At 44.1% G+C, this 11,822-nt stretch overlaps 2 protein-coding genes across 3 annotated transcripts in view; one reads left to right on the top strand and one right to left on the bottom strand.

Moving 5' to 3' along the window:
* The window catches only part of RPS27A (ribosomal protein S27a), a 2,475-nt gene extending 1,113 nt beyond the window's left edge, over positions 1–1,362 (top strand). Inside the window, exons 2-5 of the mRNA XM_017745231.1 lie at positions 93–147; positions 342–427; positions 730–861; positions 1,169–1,362. Of these exons, the coding sequence (XP_017600720.1) occupies positions 93–147; positions 342–427; positions 730–861; positions 1,169–1,318 (423 nt within the window). The 3' untranslated portion in view covers positions 1,319–1,362. The remainder of the gene's footprint in view (positions 1–92; positions 148–341; positions 428–729; positions 862–1,168) is intronic.
* MTIF2 (mitochondrial translational initiation factor 2) lies at positions 1,338–11,783 on the bottom strand. 2 transcript variants are annotated; one of them, XM_017745338.1, is made up of 15 exons: positions 11,580–11,783; positions 11,169–11,292; positions 10,110–10,341; positions 9,529–9,634; positions 8,423–8,594; positions 8,086–8,246; positions 7,498–7,674; positions 6,957–7,096; positions 6,444–6,568; positions 5,496–5,700; positions 4,644–4,896; positions 3,825–3,965; positions 2,892–3,056; positions 2,538–2,678; positions 1,338–2,177 (listed from the first exon to the last, which is right to left on the bottom strand). In XM_017745338.1, exons 3-15 carry the CDS (start codon positions 10,332–10,334, stop codon positions 2,008–2,010), a joined length of 2,181 nt encoding a protein of 726 aa, XP_017600827.1. In that variant the 5' UTR covers positions 10,335–10,341; positions 11,169–11,292; positions 11,580–11,783; the 3' UTR covers positions 1,338–2,007. The 2 variants fall into 2 exon arrangements, with proteins under 2 accessions (XP_017600827.1, XP_008640257.1); XM_008642035.2 differs by lacking the exon at positions 11,169–11,292.
* Between the last annotated feature and the right edge of the window lie 39 nt (positions 11,784–11,822).

The raw sequence follows: 11,822 nt of genomic DNA, 5'->3' as shown, positions 1-11,822 counted from the left end.
CGTGTGCCGGGAGCTCCTCGTGGTTTTTCGGCCTATCTGGGCTAATTGAAATGTGCAGCGCGTTTTGATTCTGTTGTTGTGTTTCGTAATAGGTTGAGCCTTCTGATACTATAGAAAATGTAAAAGCGAAGATCCAGGATAAGGAGGGTAGGTTCAATCGGCACTTACTGATTATTAAATATTGATATCAACCCGTATATGTTGTACGTATTACTGTCAGTGCACTCTAGTGGATTGATGTATGCCTTACACAGTTGTAATTTTCTGCAGCAATTTTTGATTTTATTGCAGCCTGTTGTAGCTCACTCCTGTCATTTATTCCTGATTTATCTCACCACTAGGCATCCCTCCGGATCAGCAGCGGCTGATCTTTGCTGGGAAGCAGCTGGAAGATGGACGCACACTGTCCGACTACAACATTCAAAAAGTGAGTAGGAAAGGGTGGACAGAGCAGTGCAGTACCCAGGAACTGGCACAGGCAGAGCTGACTGACCTTTTCTTTGCTGACTAAGAAATATTTCTTAATAGATTTAGCCAAATCAAGGGATTGGGCAGTGTTGATGCTGGGAGCTTGGGATGCCACCTTAATAGCAAATAATCCTTTTAGAGCTTTCTTAAGTGCCTGGCACTTCAGATGTACTTTCTCTAGGTAAAAGCAGGAAGCCTGCTTAAATGCTGCACTTGCTTTGAGAAAGCATTTTGAGTCTCTTTCATGTGCTTTACAAACAGGAATCAACCCTTCACCTGGTGCTGAGACTTCGTGGTGGTGCTAAGAAAAGGAAGAAGAAGTCTTACACAACTCCCAAGAAGAACAAGCATAAGAGAAAGAAGGTTAAGCTTGCAGTGCTCAAGTACTACAAGGTAGGCAGAACTAACTCGAGAAGCTTGATGGAGACTCATCTCTCACCAGGGAGGATGTGGAGCCTGTAACTGGTCTGCACAGAGCCTGCTGTATTTAATATTTAAACTCATTCTATTTGCAAACATCCTACGTGTTAAATAAAAGGCACACGATCTATTGCAGCTGAGCCCTTCTGACTTTTATCTCCAAAAGTTCGATGTAGTTACTGTTACAAAAACTATTATGCCAGTGGAAAATACTCAGAATTATTTTTGTTGCTAAGAGGTGGAGAGTGTATGTGAGCCATTGCCTGTTTGTCCTTCCCAGGTGGATGAGAACGGCAAGATCAGCCGCCTGCGCCGGGAGTGCCCCTCGGAGGAGTGTGGCGCCGGAGTCTTCATGGCCAGTCACTTTGACAGACACTACTGTGGCAAGTGCTGTCTGACATACTGCTTCAATAAGCCAGAAGACAAGTAAATGTACCAGACAATAAAAATCTGAGCTTCTGTACGGTTTAAGGATTTATTTTTGTGGCGCTGTGTTTGCTGATCAGTGAGAAAAACCTGTGGACCTTTGGGTGCTGCCTGCCAGCTAGGGTGAAATACTTGGTATAACACCGAAGCAGCAACTTGATTTAAAGAATACTGGGTACCAGTTTTAAAAGGGAAAAAACCAACACCTGAGCTAACCTTAGATGTGGTCTCTTTAACATGAGACAGTTCTGATCTGGAAGAATTGGAAATTCAGAGGTCCAGAGTCAGGTCTGCAAGTGGGTCAGTGCTGGAGAATGGGGTATGGGAGTCCTGGTGACAGAATGCAGAGAACACACTGAAATAGTGCACAGCAGCACTGGGAGGGGAGGGCAGAGATGGCTCAGCTGTTTTGGATCCAAGAGATTGTCATCAGAAATATTTTACCGTGATAGTTTTACACACTTGAAGTGCTTGTAGTGACTCTGGTGGTTTATCCCATCTTCCACTGAGGGAAGCTGGTTGCTTGACATGATAGAGAAGCAGAACATTTCAGATACAAAATGTATCTGAAGTGCTCTGATGTAAAGAACAGCTCCTCTGCATCTCTGGAAGTTCATTTAATGTTAAGAGTTTTTTAAAAAGCCAGCCAGGAATATAATATTTGTCCTTTAGTGTTCATGTGTTAAAATGTCTTTAAAAGCCCGGGTCCCAGGAAGTTGTCTGTCGAACTTCTTTTTCTTCGTAACAGATAATTTCATCTCCAATACTGAATTCCAGATTTTTGTCCAAACTCAATCCACAATCCATTCCTGTTTTTATTACCTGAACATCATCTTTATGGTACTTCAGTGATGATAAACATCCTACAAAGAGAAAATGCATGAAAGAGAGGCCACCAGCAGCAGAGCAGAGGAGTGGTTTGGCTTGCCCTTCCTGCAGAATTAATGTTTCACTTTGTGACTACACAAGGAAAGCAGGAAAACGTCGGGATTGTGGGTGTTGGGGTTAATGGAAGTCAGACACCAGCTCTTTTGGACTCTTTCCTACCAGAGTGGATGGTTGGAAAAAGATCTGGGAACAGTACACCAGCATTTGGTGGCTTTCCTCTCCATCCTGGACAGAATTCAGGATTGCCCTAGGATCCTTGGTACTAACTTCCCAGGGGACTAGCAATGTCTAAAAATACTAAACACAAATCCATGTTTTGTGGGAATTCCACTCACCTTTCCAAATGACATCCTTGTTGCGGATTAGCTTAAACTTCATTTTTCTGTCCAGCAGCCCCTTGTGCACTCTGCATCCAGCCACTGGAATTTTGTTTTTTCCTGCTGTGACAGAGAAGGTGTCAAGAACAGAAGCTTCTCCTAAAAGTAAAAAATAAAGTTGAAGTCCATAGGAATAACAAACTGGCACGAGGTAGAAGCAGGCTGCATTTTTTTACTTGCCATGCTTTTTAACAAAACAGAAAAGCAGTTACAGGGTAGTATAAAATAGCTGATAAAAGAGGAACACTCCTCTGGGGAATAAACTTGAGGCCACATTCTGAGGCAAAAACATATCAGTCAATGAAAACTCACCTACTGTACTTTCCACCACAGTTGGGGGCAGCCTGCTGTTCAGCTCATCCTTCAAGTCTTCTATGAGTTTGTAGATGATGTTGTGAAGTTTAATTTTTATTCCCTTTCTATCAGCCAGCTTTTTGATACTTTCATTGGCTTTCACACTGAATCCAAGTATTACACCTGATAAATGAAACAACTGTCAAGTGATGACTACAAGAGATGAGTCTTTGAACAGTTAAAGTGAAATTTTGCAGCACAGGGTACATTTTATTCCTCCTTCTCTTTTAAGGGGGGACCGTTTGCCTCACTCACTAGGGCACACGGACTGCTACAAACCTGCTACCGAAATAAATGGCCCAAAAAAGCCCATAGAGAGTCCCTGATGACAGAGCTGGAGGTATCAAAGCAGAAAATAACACACACAGCTCATATAAAGGACACAGATCTCTCGTTCTTGGGCTGGAGAACTAACTTAGCTGTCCAAATAAAGCTAGAAGTGAATTCTAAATGATTCTTGCCCACCTGTGGGCTATGGCAGGTGCACTGACCTCACCCTCTGCAGCAGGTGAGAATTACAGGGGATGAACAGCAACAACTGACTCAGTCCTAGATCCAGTTGCCTCCCTGAGCAAAAGGAAATGATTTTCTAACCTGCTTTTCTAGCTCTGCCCTGTGTGAACATCATAAAGCACCCTGAGTGAAGAGTCAGAGTTTAACCTTAACAACTGAGTTTCTGGCAACAGCTTTTCCAGAGTCCTTCCATTTCCATGAGACTTCCAGGCTCCCCTCCTGCACCAGCCTGAGGTTCAAGAAAGCATTTTTAAGATTGACATAAATTTACCTTATTGATGCTGCTAATTTTTATTGAGAAAAGAAAACTTGACTGAGGCCTATCCATTTCAGTAAGTCAGGAATTCCAAAATTGTAAAATGATTTTTAAACACACACCATTAAATGCTTCAGCAAGACTGATATCATTTTCACTGATATCTCCCATTCCAAAGTAGACAACATCGAGTTTACATTCATCCTCACAATCGTAGCTGTCCAGGATATTCAGAATAGCTTCAACAGATCCATCCACATCACCTGCATGGATAAATGGAAGTACTGCTGACTTTGTGCAAGTCAAAGACACAGAAATACAACTACTGTCAACTCCACACTATGCAACAAAGTCTTTTGACATCTGTCACTGTATTTCGAGTAGTATGTTAAAATTCATCCAAAAAGCCTGTTAATTCCAAAAATAAACTGGATAAATACAGTAGGGCCAGAGACTCTACATCTGCTGTCACTGTCAGGTCAAGTTTGCAGGTTTTCAACTACAGTCACTGCTTGAGTATCACTACATGAGGTTAAACCAAGTTCCTCCTGTCCCACTTTAATATATAATTGTTCTTCTCTATTTTGCTGACGCAAAATGCTTATAGCTTGTATTTTTTATTATTTATATATATAGGGTTTTATATATGTGTATATATATGCTTATATAGGGGTTTATATGTATGGATTTTACTTAGGAGTTCCTGGATAAGTGGGTTGGGCATGTGAAGTTTTCCTGTTGTTCTGGCCCTGCTGGAAGCACGTCCTTCTGCCCACTGGACGCTTTCTGATGCCCCTGCTCTCAGGAGAGCAGTTCAATAATCAGTTTTAAACTGATTAAACTTTTGGTAACAGAAACTGTGTTTAATTTAGAGCTCTGTTTCAGACTGAGCATTTGAGAAGCACAGCATCAAAGGAGCAGCAAACAGACAGGGACAGCACCTTTAACTATTAATGACAGTGTGTTTTCATCCATCTCTGCTCTCTCCTTAGGCCTTGAGAACATCACATGCTTATTGGCCTTGTACAGCGCTGCCTTCCTCTGTCTCCAGGTCAGGTGGGACAGCTTCTGCTGCTTCTTCTCATATTCCAACCTGTGTTCCTTTTGCTTTGCTTCAATAACTTCCAGATCCTTCTTCATCTTCTCCTGTTCTTCAACATAGCTCCTCCAAGCCACAACTTCCTGTGCCCTTTGCTGGGCAGGAAGACAGAAAGATTACCTTTAAAGCACTGCATCAGAATGCTCTGCAATAATGCAGTCTCATCCTTTTGCATCTTCTCTACAGGCTCACTCATTTTCCTTCACTTTTAACTATAGGTTTTGCTGCACAGATGGCACAGAATGAGACAAGAGCTTTTCCTCCCTAAGCTACCACATGACTCAAGGCCTATTTTTACAGTATCCCCGCATTGCAGAAGAGAATTTATTGTTCATTCTTTCATGTGGTGTTTTTCCAGCTCTCGCAACACCTATTTCAAGCTGTATTTTGTGCATTTTCTCTTTGTCAGACAAGAGTTCTCTCTTTCTCAAATTAAAACACTGATCTCCTGAAGTACTGGATTGTTCCAATGGAGATGAGGACACTCCAGCAGGGGAAAGGTGGAAAAAGAAAGAGGCAAAGTGCAAGCCCTCATTCCTCTTCTAGAGCATCTAACTCAGGTCCCTTAATCCCCATGCTCGACCTTTCATGAAATTATCCAGGTGATTTAAAGCTCTCACTTATTTTGTTACTCAGCTCCTTCCCATCCACCTTCCTGCAGTGGGAACTTTCCATTGAACAGTTCTTTCTGTACCTCAGACTCTACTTCAAGGTTTTCATCTCCGGCTGAAGGGGATTCCTTCCAGCACATGATTTCCACAGGGATGCCTGGTGAGGCTGCATCCACAGCTTTGCCATTCTCATCGAACAGGAAACGCACTTTTGCCCAGGTCTTCCCTGCAACCAGAACACAGCCTTTCCTCAGAGTTCCTCTCTGGATGATGGCTGTGGTGAGTGGACTAGTGAAGAGCAGAGGAGAAAAATAACAGACAAAATGCAAGTGATGTTTCTCCCTGTCTTCACGGTCAGTGTAGGCACAACATAACCAGGATGGATTTGTGATCCATCACAGGCAGAATATTCCTGTGATGTTTACTAGAGCACTCACCTAATTTTTAAGTGAGTTAAAAAATCCCAAAATCTGTACTGTACTCTTCATTTCTGCAGATCAATCCAAAATCTGGCATTTGTGAACCCAGGAAGAGAATGATTTTACACATTAAGTGAACCCCCACCCAAAATAAAAAACAAAAAACAACAACCCCAAACAACAAATCCCAACAATTTCCTAGAATTCAGTTCAGTTTTAAAGAGGGCAGAACACACCTCATTCACACAGAACCTGCAAATGGAGGACTAAGATACTTAAGGGTAGAATGTCACGTTACACAAAACTTGTAAAGAATTTTTTATGTATTGACTGTTAACTTCATCATTCCTACTGTTTTAATAACATCTTAAAAAACACATTCTACCATTTTAAACTATTTCCTGTTACAGGATTTCATTTCAGGGATATGATGAATTTTGCCCCATTGGTTTACAACCTCTTGTGTTGCAGAGCAGTATTTCAAGGCTTTAGTTAGAAACCCTGCAAAGAAAGTGCTCCAGCTTTATTTACTGAGGCACAGGTGCCCTGAGCAGCGTGTCTGTGTTGTTACAAAGTGCTTCACTGAAGCCGAAGAGGTGGCAGCTGACTCACCCTTTCCCTTTGTCTTTCCGAGACTCAATGACAGTCCCCTCCACCGGCCCTGTGGCATCGGCCTTCAGTTCCAACATCTCTGCCAGAGCAACAGTTGCCTCTGCCAAAACCATCAGGTTTTCCCCCTGCATGAAACCACACAAAACCACACCAAATAAAGGAAGTGCCCAATCAAAGTGAGATCAGAAGTTGAACCCTTAGTGCCAAATTCCCCCACTGAAATGTGATGACATTTAACACCCAGGCAAGACTTCAGGATATCAGAGACAAAACTGTTGGACTGGATTACCAGAAAAAAAACGAGATATTATTGCTTGCTGGAAGTCTGAGCCTCAAAATACATTTCAGTGTGTTTCAAATAATTCTGGCAAGAGCCAGTAGCACTGAGCTCATGGCAAGGTATCAAATACCAGGAAGAGAAGCATTTTATTTTCCAGCTGCCAAATAAAAATGCATCTCTCTGCACGTATCAGACAGCCATGAACACCATCATTTTTCCTACCACAATCTTACCTTGAGTGCAGAAATATTTACAGCCTGAACATCACCTCCAAACTCTTCACAGACCACATCGTGAGCCAGCAATTCCTTCTTTACTCTTTCAGGATCAGCTTCAGGTTTGTCACATTTATTAATGGCGAGGATAAGAGGAACTAGAAAGAGAACACACAAACTCAGCACCAACCTAACCAAAACCTGCTGCTAGCACCACAGCTGCTAGAAAAGGTTACAGCAAGTTATGGCCACTTAGAACAGATCATCGTCTCACTTGTTGCCTCTTCCCTGAGCAGCCATTGAGATCTGAGCTACCAGGAAGAAGCTGGAGGAGTTATCCATGTAGGGAAGGAAAAAAAAAAACCCAAACAATGAACCCCTGTCTTGGAAATATTTGTATTTTAGGATCTTTATGTATTACTGCGACATTCAGTACATTTTCAAACATCTCAGGGGATGATGAATGGGAGTAGGACAGTTACTCCCCAAGTTCTGTGGATCCCAGTCCAAGGAGGTTTGAGAGGTAAAAGCCAGGTTCCCAAAGCACCCCACACTGTACCTCCTGCGTTCTTGGCGTGCTGGATGGACTCTATGGTTTGCTGCATCACTCCATCTTCTGCTGCCACCACCAGAATCACGATGTCGGTGACGTTGGTGCCTCTCGCCCGCATGGCTGAAAAGGCTGCGTGGCCAGGAGTGTCAAGGAAAGTTATCTTCTCCCCAGAAGGCATGTGCACTGTGAACAAATGGTACGGCTCAAAATCAGCACTTCACCCAGCTTTAGTTGAGGTATTGTACATCAAGCATCACTCCTTTGAGAGCATTCTAATAATAACGACATGTTTTAGGCAGTCAGGCAATTGTTGGCACAGAGATCACAGGTGCTGTTTAAGCCTCAGGAAGGAGGAAGTGTCTTGGGATCCTCCATAATCCAAAACAGTCTAATTTCAACTGTGCAGACAATTCACTTTGAAGTTCCATCAACATAGCTATGACAGGTATCAGCAACAGACATTTTATGTTATGGTTTCCTTTCTCACCATTTATGTGGCACCTTTTTTCCCTAGTGAACTGGCAGCAAGTCAGCCTGCTGTGTGAGATGGAGAGGAAACTGTGTTAGACATGAGCACATGGACTTGGACCATACCAAGAAAAGCCCCAATGTGCTGTGTGATGCCTCCTGCTTCCATCAACGCCACCTGGGTTTTCCGCAGGCTGTCCAGTAAGGTTGTTTTCCCATGGTCAACGTGTCCCAGGATGGTGACAACTGGGGGCCGTGGGGTCAGTACTGCTGGGTCTGCAGGAGGTCTGTAATTAGAGCAAAAATGGGGGTTGTAAACGCCAAAAAAAATTCACTGAGCCACAACAGCTAAGAAGAGGCATCTACCAGCACTTGGTGCTGCACAGTTGGGGCTGCCTCCTCCCCGAAGACCTGCAGAAAGACACAGAACTAAAAGAGCCAAAAAGAACAGCTCACAACTTGCCTCTTCACAGCATCTGTGTTTTTTCTTTCCTTTTCCTCTTTCAGTTTTGCTGATTTATACTTCATTCCTGATTTTTGAACAATCATCTTGATGTGGTCTTCATGTAAGATGGAATCTGGTTCTATTGAATCAAGGTTAATGTCTGTGTACAGCAGCACTTCATAAATATGATCTGTGGAAAACATAAACACATTTAACAATTACATCCACAAAAACGTGGGACAAAAACCCACCCAACCCACTTAATTAGGCTTTTTAATTTTTTTTTGTGCTAATAAGTATTATTCACAAGGGAGTTTTCCCTTAGATAGATTTATCTAAAAGTTGCCGTTAATCTACATACTCGCAGAGAAGAACTTTTTGCAGATTTACGGAAAATTACTACTCTGTTAGCTGCTACCATCTTATTTTTCACTCAGATATTCCTAGCTTACTTTTCCATTAACTCCAAAAAAGAAAACAACTGAAACTCATCTAAAGCAAACAGCAAAGGAGCGATTCAAGGAGGAAGGAAATTTGACACATCTGACCATATGCTCCTCTCTTTGGTTGTAGAAACACAGAACATATTACAGTAGTCAAAAACTGCTACAGGGAGCAATGCCAGACAAGTCTTGCCCACTCCCAGTTAATCAAATGACTGTTCTAATGAAACACAAATTGCTCCTGAATCCCAAATTCCTACTGCTACTCTGGATTTTGGGCTGAAGCTCTTCAGCCACGAGTTCTTAACTCACAGGGGTCCAGCTCTTACAAAGCAGGGTGCCATGTTTTCCTTCCAGAATAATTTAGCCCCTGGGAAGCACAGCCATAAGGAGCAGCCCGCATGGATCTGAGGCCCTTCTGCTGGAGGTGGCAGACAGACCTGGCTTCTTCACATTTAGATGTCTGGCCTGGTACTTTGGCTGGCCCGACTTCTTTTCTCTTTAGTCTGCACTGTGTCTCCCAACACTTCCTTGGGGCTGGGTACAACCTCCCTTCCCAAGGGATGGATCAACAACCACTAACTAGGGCCACTTAAGGCCACTGAAGACATCTTTGCCTTTCCCACTGGTGGAAGGGGTGTGGCAGATTTTGCTGTTTCAGACCCCAGAGCAGGCTCTCACCTATGTCTTTGCCCATAGCTTGTGCCAGTTCCTCCACAGTCATCTTCTGCCTTATCTCCACTTCACCTCTAGTCAGGGGAATCTTCTTTTTCTTCTTTTTTGTCTCCTACATGGAATTAGACACATAGATAGGAATACATAAACTAAGAAATAACAAAAACAATATTAAAAAGACAATGCTCTTGAGCCATATGAGGTAAAGACATCTTTTTTACTACAATACCAATTGCAATAAATTAATGACTTGACACATCATAATGAACATTTTAAATGTATAGCACACTACCCTTAATCTTTTTGCATTTTTAATTTTTCAGAACAAGGACAAAAATCAATAAAACCATTTCCATTTTTGTTTGCAATCATTTCCTCCAGTGTCAGCAAAAATTCATTATGCCTAAGTCAGTATTTGAGAGGGAATGGCAAAAAAATTACACATTAAGTACATTTTGTCTTACAGATTTCTAACAACTTCTCTATATTCAAGAATAAAGCACCTTTTTTTTAAAAAAAATTAAATATTCCAACTGAGCTCTTGTACTTCCACACAAACCCAGGGATTACTGGATGTCCTTAATTACCTCCTTTGTGGCTAGATGTCTGCACTGTGATAAGGCAGCGCTGACTGATGTGTCTTTTTGCCAGAGCTGTGGTTGCAGAAGGAGGGACCCCATGGGATGTGCAGAGAACTGCACAGGCTTCCATGGTGCTCCACAAACTTTCCTGGAGGACAGGGCACGCAGCTGCCGGCAGGCACCGCGGAGCTGTACCAGGTTTTCAAACCTCAGCAGCAACTCTCGGTTCATTTCCCCACTGAAAACACAAAGCACACACCAAGATCAGCCTCGAGGCTCAAAGACCCTGTTTCTCAGGATAAAATGAACAGGAACGCAAGGCATATGTTATGTTTCCAAACAGGCTTTTTAACACTAACAAAATTAAACTATTTAGGAGCTGATCCAGTTTTTCCATTTCCTTCCGTGCTTCACCTTTCTCCACTCCCCTACTGCAGACACACAGATCTACTAAGAGCTTACAGATCTTTCATCTTTCTCCACTGATCTTTGATATAAACTACTAATTCCCCCTTCGAGGTTCTTTGACATCTCCTAAACCAACCCCCACATTTGCACTCCTCATGCTATACTGACAGAAATACCCAAGTACCACCTACCTCTCTAAGCAGCAAAACACACCTACAAAATGCCCTTTACCTGAGCATTTCAAGACAAAAGCACCACGGAAAGACCACAGCATGACAGTGACACCATCCTGTGAGGCTGAGCCCTGGCTCAGCAATTCAGCTTCTGTCAGATCATCCCACATCTTCTTTTAACCATCTTAACTTTGGTTTGAGTCATTTTGCCAACTGCCCTGGACAACAGTCTCCTCTCTGAGCTTCTCCTTTTGCTCAGAGCTGCCTATTCTGCACTGGCACAGGCTGCCCAGAGAAGCTGTGGCAGCCCCATCCCTGGAAGTGTCCAAGGCCAGGTTGGACGGGGCTTGGAGCAACCTGGGATAGTGGAAGGTGCCCCTGCCCATGGCAGGGGGTGGCACTGGATGAGCTTTAAGGTCCCTTGCAACCCAAACCCTTCAGTGATTCTGTGATTCTGTGCTGCTCAGAGATGGACTCTCTGTACCTTCCATGTCCCCTCTCACAGGTGTCCTTGTGTCACCTTCCCAGCAGCTCCAAAGGCAGGGAATGCTCTGGGCTCCTCTCAGAATGCCTGTGGGCCCTTTAAAACCTCCCTTGCACCCGGACACCTGCAGAAAGCGAGCACATGACAAACTAACCAACCAAACCCAGCTATTTTGGTGGTTCTTCTAAGCCCAAAGAGAACCTTAAAGGGGCTGAATCGGTAAAACCGAGGGAGCCGCGGAGCTGCCACAAGCCGCTGTACACACACACACAAACAACACAAGAAGACACTGGGCCAGCTCACAGCGGCGAAACCCACGCCAGGCTCTGACTGCGGAAAACCCTTCCCGGCTCCCGGGGCGGGCGAGTGACTCCCGCTGCTCTCCTGCCCATCGTTCTGGCTAATAAATACCTGTCAGCTGCAGCCCGCCCTCCCCGCGAGGGCAGCACCCTTCTCCGAGGCCCCGGGTCCCGGCCTTGACAGCCCGAGGAATGACGGAGGGAATGAGGGAGGAAAGGAATGAAGGAAAGGAAGGAAGCAGGGAAGGGAAAAGACGCCGCGTCCCCTCCGCGCCTCACGCCCGCTGCACCGCTCTCTGCGCACGCGCCGCGAGGGGGCGCGAGGGCACCGCGCAGGCGCAGCTGCGACCCTCGG

Source organism: Corvus brachyrhynchos, unplaced genomic scaffold (genome assembly GCF_000691975.1).
Source record: "Corvus brachyrhynchos isolate BGI_N302 unplaced genomic scaffold, ASM69197v1 scaffold69, whole genome shotgun sequence".
Taxonomy (NCBI): domain Eukaryota; kingdom Metazoa; phylum Chordata; class Aves; order Passeriformes; family Corvidae; genus Corvus; species Corvus brachyrhynchos.
This window is presented reverse-complemented; position numbering and strand designations above follow the sequence as displayed.

Excerpts from the sequence above, each read along its gene's own strand:
- MTIF2 (XM_017745338.1), bottom strand. The coding sequence starts at position 10,334 with ATGAACCGAGAGTTGCTGCTGAGGTTTGAAAACCTGGTACAGCTCCGC. Across the intron at positions 9,635-10,109 it reads GACATCTAGCCACAAAGGAG|GAGACAAAAAAGAAGAAAAA; the intron begins GTAATTAAGGAC and ends AATTCCATGTAG. Across the intron at positions 7,675-8,085 it reads GCACATTGGGGCTTTTCTTG|TGCACATGCCTTCTGGGGAG; the intron begins GTATGGTCCAAG and ends ATTTGTTCACAG.